The sequence below is a fragment of the Protopterus annectens genome, chromosome 17.part0 (assembly GCF_019279795.1).
Source record: "Protopterus annectens isolate FY-2018-M chromosome 17.part0, PAN1.0, whole genome shotgun sequence".
NCBI classification, from domain to species: domain Eukaryota; kingdom Metazoa; phylum Chordata; order Ceratodontiformes; family Protopteridae; genus Protopterus; species Protopterus annectens.
In genome coordinates this window covers 403,547,263-403,560,683 of record NC_056751.1, presented here as the reverse complement: position 1 = coordinate 403,560,683, position 13,421 = coordinate 403,547,263, and the positions used below count along the sequence as shown (strand labels likewise).

Here is a 13,421-nt window from a genome sequence, read left to right as displayed (position 1 = left end):
TGATATAACTATATTGTTTGTTATATCATGTATTTATGAATGCTGACAGCTGGATAAGTCAATATAACAAAATAGACCAATTCCACAGTTTTAGCACTACAGTACATTCAATCTGCTAGCAGTTAGATGTATTCTTTTCATGTATTCCATTTATTTTGAACCAGGGTCAGTGAAAGAGATAACTTTTTTAACAAAATTATGAATGCAACAGAGCCATACAACATTATCTGCTCACAGAGTGACACCTAGATTTCATTAAAACAGGCCTGCTGTCTTTTTTCATAATGATATTGATAAATTAAAAAATGTTCATGTTTTCTTGGTTTAAGAGTTTATTGGTTATAACATTATGCCATGTTTAAATCAGTAATAAAACATACAGTCTGTATATAGTCTGAAATTAATTTAAAAAGGATGATACAATAAGACAATAACAAAGTCATTTCTATTTCACTTTGACTGATTTTTTTGACCAGATGAATGTACTAGATAAGCACATATATTCATTTATTTATTTATTTTGCAGTTCATGGTTATTTTTTATTAACAGCCACTCTTTATCTGTGCAGCATACCATCCTCCTGTACACTCAAATTTCCTTCCACAAGGAAGTCTCTGGTCCATTTTTATCTCTGGAGGGGAAGTTACCACCCAGCCCCGGGCTGGTAAAGTGACAGGCAGGGAAGGAAGAGGACCTGAGAGCCACCATAACCACACAGTAGGAAATGACACTCTTTGAAGTATGACCATCCCTTCTTAAATGCTGGTGCTTCTGTTTATAGGGCACTGCCTTTCATAATTTGTGGTTTGGTAACCTCATCACCCCTCCCCCAACAGTGGCACTTGCCAAGTTTGAACACACTCCTAACTAGGCCACTGATTTGAGTCCTAGTCTCCATCAGCACTTCCATACCACTACAATTGCACATCTTCACTAACCTTTCCATGGAAAGAGGTGAGCAGGCAGCACCTCTTCACTCCTCTAGTCAAACATGTTTCACCTGGGTCACAGTTAGGGTTTTAGCCCTCAACACCAGCAGAGCTGGCTGCGGTTTCATGTTTTTCTTGCACTAGTTTTTAGCTGCTCTGAGCTTGAAAAGTGATCATGGAGCAAAATAGATCCAGCAGCTTTTAAAAGGCTATTGTACAAAAATGGAAACAGAACAGCCTTCTAGACTGTCTAAATGAGAATACTGTTTTCTACTATTCATTCAAGGGACCAAGGAATAAATTAACAGGAAAGGATGAAACTACCAACATGTAGATGAGAGTATGTATACCTTTATACAGGTATAAATTCTGAGATTTCTTAGCATTTGAACCATCCACAATTAGGAAGGCATTACCTTCTTCCATAACTAATAAAGGCTTAATTTGCTCATGTTGCTCTGTCCTGGAGAAAAAGCTCAGTCAAAATGCTAATATCTATTTTCATTCAACAGTTGATTCTTCAATATCTTCGTGTACATATGGGGATTACAGACCAGCTTTTCTACCCCAAACACCTTCAGATGGTGCTCATTTCATTGTCAAACCTGGACGTTTACTTCATCTGGAACTTTCTGCTAAAGCAGTCAATGACAGGTAATGTCAAGATGATCACTGGAATGGACTTTGTTAAATTCCTTTCAGGGGACTTTGCATGACACTGTACATAAGTGGTGCAGAATTTCTACTGCTGCATTATTTTATTTATTTATTTATTTATTTCCAGTTTGATAACCGGGGAGGTCCACTGGGCTCAAAGAGCCCGTTTTCAGTGGAGGCCCGGGGAGGAAAGCTCCATATTAAAAACAATTGCACAAATTAAACAATTAAAACAAGCAAGCAAGGAATTATACATTTGTACAATTTGCATAGAATAATGCAAAAAAAAAACAAAAAACACATACATATGAAATACATAAAATAATAGTTAAATGAGAAGTAGTGGAATGAGGAGGAGAAAAGAATAAAAAAGACAGGTAGAGGAAAAGAAGAAGAACTAGAGGAAGATTCAATTTACGTTCAAGGTCAAAGAGCCATTTGCATGTAGAGCCATTTACAGAGAGTAGGGATGGGAACCTACATAGAGTATTTACATAGAGTGTATACAGGGGAGAAATTCGTTATATGATAGAAGCTGAGGGTGGGGAGCTCTGGAACAGCAGGATGTAGAGGTGCTTGAAGGAGATCATGTCTAGCTGACATTAGTGGAATTTAGGTAGGAAGAATACGATTACATTTCCAGTTTTGGGAGAGGTGGAAATGGAGTAAGGATTTGAAGTGTTCAGAGTTTGTAGTGTTTCTTAGCAGGGGAGGGAGAAAGTTCCATTTTTTTGCTATTGAATAAGATAGGAGAAACTGGCCAGGGGGTCGTTTAGGTTTGTGTACTGAAAGTAGATTCTGATGGGCTGATCTTAGGGGTCTGAGTGGTGTGTAGGAAGGCAAGATATTAGTTAGAGCAGGGCATGTAGTGGGTTTAAAGATTAGTTTGTGGGCTGTAGTAAGTTGAAGATAGTCAAGATGATTAGGAAGTTCTAGCCACTTAAGACTGCGGAGAAAGGTGCAATGGTGGGTGGAGTGAGTTGATTTAGTAGCACATTTGGCAATTTTGTTGTAGCAGATTTCTAGTTTAGAGGAGATGGAACTAGAAATCTGCTGCAACAAAATTGCCAAATTTGACTTTTTTTGAAAATCATAAAGTCCTCTTTACTATTCATTCTTCTTGGATCCCTGTCAGAAGAAACATACCTGATATTGTACTTCCTTGCACTTCAAAAAATAAAGTGATATTCAAAAAACTGCCAAATGCATGTCTTTTTTTTTCTGGTCACCTGTGCCTAGCCCCATTCTTGTTAGTTTTATATGCTGACCCAAGATAAGTAGGGGTAATACTGTGTAGTACTGCTACTTCAGAGGTAGGGGTAATACTGTGTAGTACTGCTACTTCAGAGGCAGGGGTAATACTCTGTAGTACTGCTACTTCAGAGGTAGGGGTAATACTCTGCAGTACTGCTAGCTTCAGAGGTATGGGCAATACTCTGCAGTACTGCTAGCTTTAGGCTTGGTATAAACTCAACCCATTTGTGCTTTCAGTTCCACTATTCCAAGGATAACATTTACAGTCCTTAAAATATCAACCGGCACTCAGTCTTGGACTTTTCCTTCCTAATATACATTTCTAATTCTAGAAATTAATTTCTTCACAAATGATCAATGCATCAAGTGTTGTAAGTTGCATATTCATCTTCACTCCCACATTCAGTACCTTAGCAGGCAATTCTGCCATTTTCAGATAAGTTATGTGGTATTACTTTCTCTATAAATATTTGCAGATGGTCCTTGAACTCTTTCAGTAAGGTTGCACATTTACCTTTCACTACATCACTGGCCCAGTACATTCAGGCAATATATTCACTTTTCAGGCAGAATCTTCTGTTCAAAAAGAGTGCTGAACAAAGAACCTATTGACCATACAGGTCTGTGTACCTCATCATCTCTGTATAATATATACATTAAGCCAAGGAAGTATAATAATGTATTCAATTCTTGTGTATTAAAAATTAATTTCCAGGGTTTCAATTTATATGCTGTTTTAAGTATATTGTTTCACAAACTTTTTTTGCCTGCAAAGCAATTAAACAGTTAAATCATACAGAGCCCATAATGCTGGCAGAAGTCCAGTTCACAACATATATCATCACTTATAACTATCCATAGGTTCACAGGTAAGTACTTGGCAATGCAGACCATTACATGCCTAGCAAAACCCAGTATTCAAAAGTTCCCCTCTAGCCTGAAGAAGGGCAAGACAAGACAGACAAGGGAGAATGTAAGGCTGCCCAGCCAATTATATAGGTTTACATTGAAGGTGACAAGGGCTCTACTCAGCTTGTAGTGGAAGCTTGTTCCAGAGTTGAGGGATACCTTGGTACATGAATCTAATATACCAATGTGTCTTATTTATTGTTGATGAAAGTTTAGTTCCTTCAACTAGGCATTTGGGGTACCATTTGTTCTGTGAAGGACTAGGAAGCCAAAGATGGTTGAATCTTTCATGACTCAAAAGGATAGACAGATATCTCCATGCAGGAGTCTATAAGATGCTGAGTGCAGAGAAAGGCTGCCAGTCGGCTCTGATAACTAACATTTTTGAGGCTACTGATATTTTCTCTGTCAAGCTGAGTAATATGTTCAGTTAAATACACACCTAAACGTATACTATATTCAATAGTGGATCTGATGAGATATGAGTAAAGGGGAATTAAAAAACTTTTTTTGGACCTACTAGAGCTGCCTTTGGAATTTATATGAGCCAGGTACAAGGTTTTCTGAATTTCTGTAGAGATATGATGGCTAAATGATAAAGAATTGTGAACAACAGCCAGTGTCTAAATCACCTATGTCAGTGTCTAACTGTAGTGATGTGTCACCCATATGGTATGTGAAAATATTTTTTTACAAAAATGAACTACGCTACATTTTCTCACATTTAATTTAAGACTATTGTCCTTGCACCAGTTATTAACATGCTGCAAGTTGGAGCAATTCTTTAAGCTGCTCATATTTACAGTTAATATATAGAGATTATTTTTATTAACTCTCTTGCCTTTCTTTTTTCTGTCTTTCTTATACTTTGAGACCATCTTCCCACTGGACTCAACACTTTTAGTGTACAATGTGAACTAAGTGTCTAAAGAATCTACCTCCATGTCCTGCAAAGACTTAAAAAGCACTTACTCCTAGACTTGGATACACCTTTTTTATTATTAACCTTCATTCCTCACATAACACCAATTTCATCCAGACCACAATACATGGAATTTGTAGATTCAATAACTTATCATCCAGATTAGAACATCACTGTATCGCCCTTTAAGAGCCATCTCATTACCCATTTCAGCCTAATCCATGCTGCTTCTCAATATTCTTACTTACACAACACTAAATGCACATTTTTGCCTCCTCCTCAAGAGTGAGATTCAAATTAAATGCTCTCCATACTCTCATTGTGGCCACCAAATTGATAGAATTACACTAGCATGTACCCCATTCATTCTTACTCTAGGAGAAAAAAGTTTTTTAATAAAGTAGTTTCTTCCAAGTGGAATTACCTTCCAAAAAGATTACAGGAAACAAACTGACATTAAAGATTTTAGTTCAAAAATATACCAACATCTAAAAACACAGCTGTTAATGCTGTGTAGATAAACTATTGTCTTCTGTTATAATACTCTAATCTTGCTCCTCAAATATTGTTAACTCTTCTCAGACAAAACTTACATCAGAAGTATTGAAATGAGCTCTGTAAATATGTAAATAAAGTTACATATACGTTTTTATTTTCTCTTTTCTCTCTCTCTCTCTTCCTGTATCTTCTTTCTTTTCTCATCATCCATGGAGACCGTAAAATATTTTTCTAACAATTTAAATTAGTAGGCATCTGAATTCTTACAGCTTTAAGGTATTCACACACATCAGTGTACTATATTTAATTCTGACATTTCTAAATTTTTGCTATTTAATTTCTCTGAATATTTGTACCACGAATACTTGTACCATTAGTTTCACTAAACCCTTGTACTATTCATATATCATTTACCATACCCAATGTCATTTTGCTGTAATACTCTACTCTTGCACCTGATTCATGGGTAAAAAGGGTCACAGGATCAACCCACTGCCTAAATAAATAAAATAATAATAATAATAAAACTGTTGGCAATTACAAGAAGTCCAAAACAGATTCCCTGAGATGTCTTGACACATTGTAAAGCTTGAGAAATTTACCCTCACCAAAATCTGAAGCCATGTTTTTGTCTGTAGATACTAAATATGCAACTTTTCCCGCATTCTCAACTGCAATAGTTTAATTTGGGCAATCACGCCAAATGGGTGCCTCTAGGAAGCAACTGACCCTTACTGAAGATGAACAAGTTTAGTTCACTAAGCATGTAGCTTATGTTAAAGCATGCCAATTTCAACATATCTAGTTCTAGTACAGAAAAATGTTTTCTATCTTATAAACATCCATCAGGGTACATTGTATCAGATGGTGTCCTTAATAACAAAATTGTTCTTTTCAAACATTAACCACGCACCTGTGTCTGGTCCTTGCTGAAAATATAGGTTGTACTGTATACACCTTGATTTCCAGATTCCAAGACATAGGAAATCATTACATGCCTGTAATATATAAAAATCCTACACAGCTTTTCAAACCATATGTAAAACTTCAATGGGATTCATTTCAATAGATCTTCACAGAAGTCTTTGCTGGAGCCATTCTAGACGAACCAGTGCCAATGTCTTACAGTTCATAGATTCTGCACAGATTTTATTTATTGATCCCTTAACCAATAAGTTTCCTCATTTCAGAATTGTGCATGTATGTCACTCTACAAAGAAAGTACACAGAAGTGACACTATTAATTCTGAAGTCAAACTGAGCATTAAGCAGAATCAATCTGAGGATTTCAAACTGTTACTGTAAGAAGATGACATGGTTTGTGAACTAAACATTCAAAGCTAGAATTAATGCAATCCACAAGCACATTGTATTCCCAGATATGCATAGCAGATTGCAGGCTTGACCAAATCAGACATTCACACTGTCATTTGATGTCCTTTGTCCATTGCTTGTGTCCTGTTAGTTGCTATGGAACATTCATATATGTTTTCAGTCCCCAAGAAGTATGCATGTTTCTCTATCTACAAATCTATAATAACAATGCACTTTATAAGCATTCCATCAACTGTGTAAATTGTAAAAAGTTACATTTTTTATTCTTGAGAAGGTTACAGAGAGGGGAGATAATTGGGCAGTAGTGTTGGAAGCACCTGAATTGTATTGGCAGTTGCACTTGAATGCAACTGATGCACCTGGTTCTAATGATAAGACATCAATTTCTAGTTTATTGATCCTTAAGGATATAAAATTGTAGGTTTAATGATTTATTTATTTTTGAATCTATACTGACTTTGTTTTTATTTGTTTACGATATTTTAATGTGACTTTCAATTTAATGTCATATATGTATTATTTCACTAGATGATGTTGTTACTGTTTTAGTTAAAGCTTGTCTTGGCAGTGTTTTGCTGTATGAGGAAGTTCCCTTTATAAGTTGTGAATGAAAGTGCTTACACAATACATTTCTTTGATTGTTCATTTCTTCAGGAGGTTCGTTTTTTTTGGCGGGGGTTGAATTTATTGTTATTTGTTTACAAAGTTATAAGTTTCTTTTTCTGTTGGTTATTTTTTACTCATTTGCCTTAGGAATGTCACAGGACCTATACAAGAAAGGGCCATGGGGATTGGGAGATGTGTCTACACCTGTGGATCCTAGCTCTTCCCCTTACAAGCTATCCTTTTTAGTTGAGTTACTTACACAATTAGCTATGAAGTTAAATGGAATAATGGATGGGCTAACTGCAGTCCAGAATGAATGTTCAACTACTAGTTTTAATATGCAGAATTTGCTTGACTTAATCACACATTCTTGTGTAGGTTTGTTATCTGGACCTGCTGAATGGGTTGAATGTATTGAGACCAGTACTGTTGAGCATGGGTGTATCAATGCAGCTGACATTAACTATGTGACCACTAAGCTTTCCAACAATCTCAATGACTGGCTGGCTAGACTTTTGCAGTTAAGTAAAGGTGCTAATATACATAGAGTGGCTGGTGATGTCACTTTAAAGGACAAAATGCTGAGTTTTGAAAAGCTCCTATCCAGATATAGGAGTTTGCAGCTAGACAACGCATTTTTTCATGACAGCATTGTACCGAGACATGTGCCTAAGGGTTTGCATTTTTAAATACCCTAATGGTATTATCAAAAACTCCACGATGCACAAAGAGTTGATTCTGTTATTTGATTGGACTGGCATTGAGTTTATGGGCATTTTAGCCCATGATACTGAGAGGGAAATGTCAAGATTGGAGGGGTTAATTAAATTCCTGCAGGAAGAAATTGTTAATGATATGCTATTTCCCTCCATGCAAGAATCATTTTGTTAGATCTTTACAAGGATTGAGAAAGAATTTTAAGGTATTAAGAGGAGGAAAGAAAAGAAGGTGGTGTGGGATGATGAGGATTATAAGAATAAAGGGTTTATCCATGCCCAGGTAGTAGTAAATTTGTGGCCCAAAATTATGGTGGATACTACAGTGAGAGTGGGGATATTGCTATCATATTTAACAACAGTGGGGCTGCTGATTTTTTAGTGAACCAAACCCCTTTGGTTTGATGTTGAGAGAGACTGCAGGACAGGAAGACTGAGAACATAATACAAGAGACGGACTATGGTTGGAAAGCTTCACAAGAGGAACAAAATGCACCACATTTCACTAACAGGAGGGGCTGGCCAGAGGGCTGTGATGGAGAAAAGTGGCAATGTTTATTTATTTATTTTTTATCTTTTGATAATATCCAAAGTACTGTATTTAACTTTAAAGGTTTTCATATTTTAATTACAGTTCTTTGGAAGTTATACCTCTTTATGGTCACTTGTTTAGTAAAGGTTTTACCTTTGTCCCCTCTGCTGGTTTTGATTCGGTGGGGCTTCTATAGGAACTGAAATTATTTGTTCCTAAATTAAATTTGGCTTTCTGAATTAATGATATTGATGGGATTTCATTTCGTAGTGGTTTATTATATAAGTCAAGTGCATTTAACCCTTCATTACTTCCTGCATTATGTGTGTTTGAAGACTTGTGAAAGAGAAATTAGATTGTTAGCACCTCAGCGTAGTAAAAAGTATTACAACTTGACCCATGATGAGAGAAGCTTGAGTCTGAGTTTTGCTGTCTGAGGAAGCTTGTGAACAAAAGCACTTACAGTTAATTATTACATTTCTTTAGTCGTGCAATTCTTCAGGAGCTTTGTTTTTTGCATTTATTGCGGTTTTTATGAAGTTGTGAGTTTCTTTTTTCTGTTCATCTGCAAATCTTGTGGTACTTGTCCAAAGTTGCATTTGTCAGGCAGATAAAATGAGGGACTCCATAAAATCATGTAAGTACACAAGTTGCTTTATGCAGATGTTTTTCATCATCTTCTATTATAACCACAGAAATACATTTTATGCAATGGTACACTGCCACAGAAAGCCGTCAGGGAAGTGTGTGCTTTCACTGGTTCTTGAAAAATTACATTGTGAACCACACTTCTTCTGTTACTAAAATTAACTGTCACTATTGGTATGTCTGCTAGTCATTGTCTTTCAGTCCATCTGGTGTCCACAACTGCTTTTACTTCACAAAATACTTGCATTGCATATGTTCCTTTATGACCGTGAAACTGTAGGTTTAACATTTACCACTGCCAAATGTATCCTCTTTTTGAGCAGCAGGATTTTTTTGGCAAGTTTAAAGTTTCACTGTCACTGAAAACAATTTATAAAAATCATGTGTTTAGCCAGCATCTAACACCTTTCCATTTCTATAATATCCAACTTATCCTTCAGGAAGTTGCACTCTATTAAACCTTAGCCTTTTATTTGACTGTTCCTTTTAGTTTGTGCCTCACAAGTTTTCAATTTACGTGTGAAAAAACTGGCCACTTAGTTATTTTCTACTGATGGAAGGGATGTCTCTCTATACAGCTACAAAGACCTGAAGCTTCCATTTCTATTCTCTCCATCACTGATGAAATTAGATGCTGCTGTAGATCCAAAGGTTCACTCGTCCAAAAAACTGAACAAATCTGAAAATCATACACGAGTGAAACCACCACGAAAAAATACTGCTGTATAAAAGTCCAACTAATTTATTAAACCAAATGCGAAATAAAAATAAAAAACAGATGAGCGCTTTCGCGTACCAACCAGTAAGCTTCTTCAGATCTTAACATCTAGAATTTTTAAAACCACTTTTATACAAAAGCTCATACTCAAGAATGATCAATTAATCAATCTATCAATTTAGCAATTATACAATTAAATAATCAGTGCAATGCAATGGAAGTATACTAACCTAATATCTCTGTAAGCTCTGCAAGCAGAAAACACAATGAGTATAAACCATACCTAAAAATCATATCACTCCAGGTAACTGCACATTCCACAGAATAGTGGGATTAAATAAAATAAAATAAATAATGCAAATAAATAATGAAATAACAATGTTTTAAAGCCACCAAATACTCATTACTTCTAACACATATTTTCCAAAAAATATAAGATATAATACATATACATAGAAGGAAAAAATAAAAAATGGTAAATATATGTATCTGTATATATATAACATGAACAAAAATATATGAAAAGAATAAAAATACCTTATATACTATATTAATTCATATAAGATTTTGTATATATATAAATAAGCGTACTGGTTGGTACGCGAAAGCGCACATCTGTTTTTTTATTTTTATTTCGCATTTGGTTTAATAAATTAGTTGGACTTTTATACAGCAGTATTTTTTCGTGGTGGTTTCACTCGTGTATGATTTTCAGATTTATTCTCTCCATCAGTAACCTTCATCTCCATTTCGGTAATGCTTCACAGTCTCCATTGTGAAAATATTGTAGGATGCTTTACAAGCTAAATGACCTTACTGTCTCATCTTACACATTAAAATATTTAAAAATGACAAATAACAAGTTGAGAAACTTTTAATAAATTTTGATACCTTGATTGAGGTCCTTCACGGGATTATATAAATAAAAATAATACTGTTTATATAAACAAATTGATTTATCTAAATCAATCAAAAGAAATGCAGAAACAAGAAGGAAAAACAGTTATGAAATGACAGTGATCAGTAACAGATTTTAAAATTGTAAAACAACTAAAATTGTAGTCATTTTATTCCTCTGGAAAATGCTTCAGTCTGTATGTATGTATACACACACACACACACACACACATATATATATATATATATATATATATATGTATATGTATATGTATATATATATATATATATATATATATATATATATATATGTATATATATATATATATATATATATATATATATATATATATACACACACACACACATATACGTGTGTGTGTGTGTGTGTGTGTATATATATATATATATATATATATATATATATATATATATATATATATATATATATATATATATATATACATGTGTGTTTGTGTTTGTGTACATATACACACATATATATATATATATATATATATATATGTGTATATGTATATATATATGTATATATATATATATATATATATATATATATATATATATATATATATATACATACACACACACACACACACACACATACGTGTGTATATATGTGTGTGTGTGTGTGTGTGTGTGTGTGTGTGTGTGTGTATATATATATATATATATATATATATATATATATACATGTGTGTTTGTGTTTGTGTGTACATATACACACATATATATATATATATATATATATATATATATATATATATATATATATATGTACACACACACACACACACACATGATTTACAGCAGACTTCTCTTTAATAGTTTTTAAGACACTATTTTTCTTCTGTTTCTATGTTAATAAAATGAAATATAAATGTATAAGCTATTATTTTGTCTGTACATTAAATACAAGTGAGATATTTCTAAGATCAGAGATGGATGGCAATAGAAATGTGGGACCTTCTGTGGGATAAAGAGCTCTCCACCTATCGTGCAGAGTCTCAGAACGTTGGTAGGTTACCTGTATTTCCCTAGTACACCCATGCGGTTGGGTATTACTGCTACACTAACTTTAACTTAATGCTAGAGATAAACATTTAAGCAGTTATTTTCACATAAAATCTTTACTAAAATCCATCTATATAGCACTGACTTGTAAACCCCAATTCATAGCCTATGAGAAATTTTGCCAAAAAATGTGAGTGATTTGTTGCACATGATCTGTTTTTGATGCAGTTATATTTTCACAATGATATTTTACATTCTTTGATAATAGTAACAGCGGTTACCTATTACAACCGCAAAACCGCAATTGCACAAATGCAGAAACGTCGACACATATTGAGCAAACTGCGAAAACACTGAACATCCTGAAGCATGAAATTCGAAATGTGGAATCATCATAGTTGGCCTTTCCCCGGTACAGCTCCTTAAGGTAAGGGTGCAATAGTTATGGACCTTAGGGTTAGGGTGAGGGTTAAGGTAAGTGCATACATAGTAATATATGTAAGCTTTAGTTTAGGGTTAGAAGAAGGGTTTTGTTAAGTGTACGCATGTGGATTATTTATTTTGTTTGGGTATAGCTCCTAAAACGTAGTTGTGCAATAGTTACGGACCTTAGGGTTAGGGTGCATGTCAAGGTAAGTGCATACATAGTACTATATGTGAGCTTTAGTTTAGGGTTAGAAGTAGGGTTTTGTTAAGTGTATGTATGTGGATTATTTATTTTGTTTGGGTATAGCTCCTAAAACGTAGTTGTGCAATAGTTACGGACCTTAGGGTTAGGGTGCGGGTCAAGATAAGTGCATACATAGTACTATATGTGAGCTTTAGTTTAGGGTTAGAAGTAGGGTTTTGTTAAGTGTATATATGTGGATTATTTATTTTGTTTGGGTAGGTAGTATGTAGCGGGTGGTGGGGTTGCCCAACTATTTTGAATTTAGCGGTTCAGGACGTTCGGTGTTTTCGCGGCTTGCTTAATATGTGTTGACATTTCCGTATTCGCATATCTGAGGTTTTGCAGTTTTTATATAGACTCAGTAATGGCCATATAGAAATAAGATGGCCCTAGCAGTAAACCAGTACTTTTATCACCCACTAATCATTTAAAATCATCTGAAAAAACACTTTAAATTAAGAATCCTAATTGGAAAAATAGTAGTTTACTCCATAATGTTTGAATGTATTAAGTGATAAATCAAATGAAAACCAGAGTTTCTGTTATGAATATGACAATTGCCATTAAAGAGGGCCCTTAATAATCAATAATCAGTAGAGAGCAACTTACATGCAAGGCATACCTTTCCCTATTAAGAATGTATGTGTAATACAGTGTAAATGATCGTGCATACAGTGAACTCCCAATTCTACGCTCCCCAAGACTTGAGCCAATATAACTTTCCACTATCCTTGACAGCATACTTAAGAAGCTTACTGGTCTATAATTTTTAAAATGTTCTACTTTACTCTTCAAATTCTTTGTCTACCTCCATTCTTCCATTCACCAACTACCAGCCCACATAAACATTATTTACTGAATAAAAAATCTATGGCTACACTTATTCTTGCACCCTATATTTGTATACCTTTCTACTAATAGCACTGACTATTGCAACTACCTTTTCATTTCTCACTTTTCTGTCCATCTTTTTCATACTTTCTTATACATTGTCTTCTTCATATATAATGAGTATTGTATTAATGTTACTCAAACGTATAAACTTGGCATCACCATAAACCAACTTTTATTTAAAAAAAAAAAACCTGAGGGATTAA

General features: G+C 34.4%; 1 protein-coding gene across 1 annotated transcript in view; it reads left to right on the top strand.

Annotated features, from left to right (window-relative positions):
- LOC122791765 overlaps nt 1–13,421 on the top strand; it is a 373,623-nt gene that overhangs the window by 144,949 nt on the left and 215,253 nt on the right. Inside the window, exon 6 of the mRNA XM_044059689.1 lies at nt 1,443–1,584. Within this exon, the coding sequence (XP_043915624.1) occupies nt 1,443–1,584 (142 nt within the window). The remainder of the gene's footprint in view (nt 1–1,442; nt 1,585–13,421) is intronic.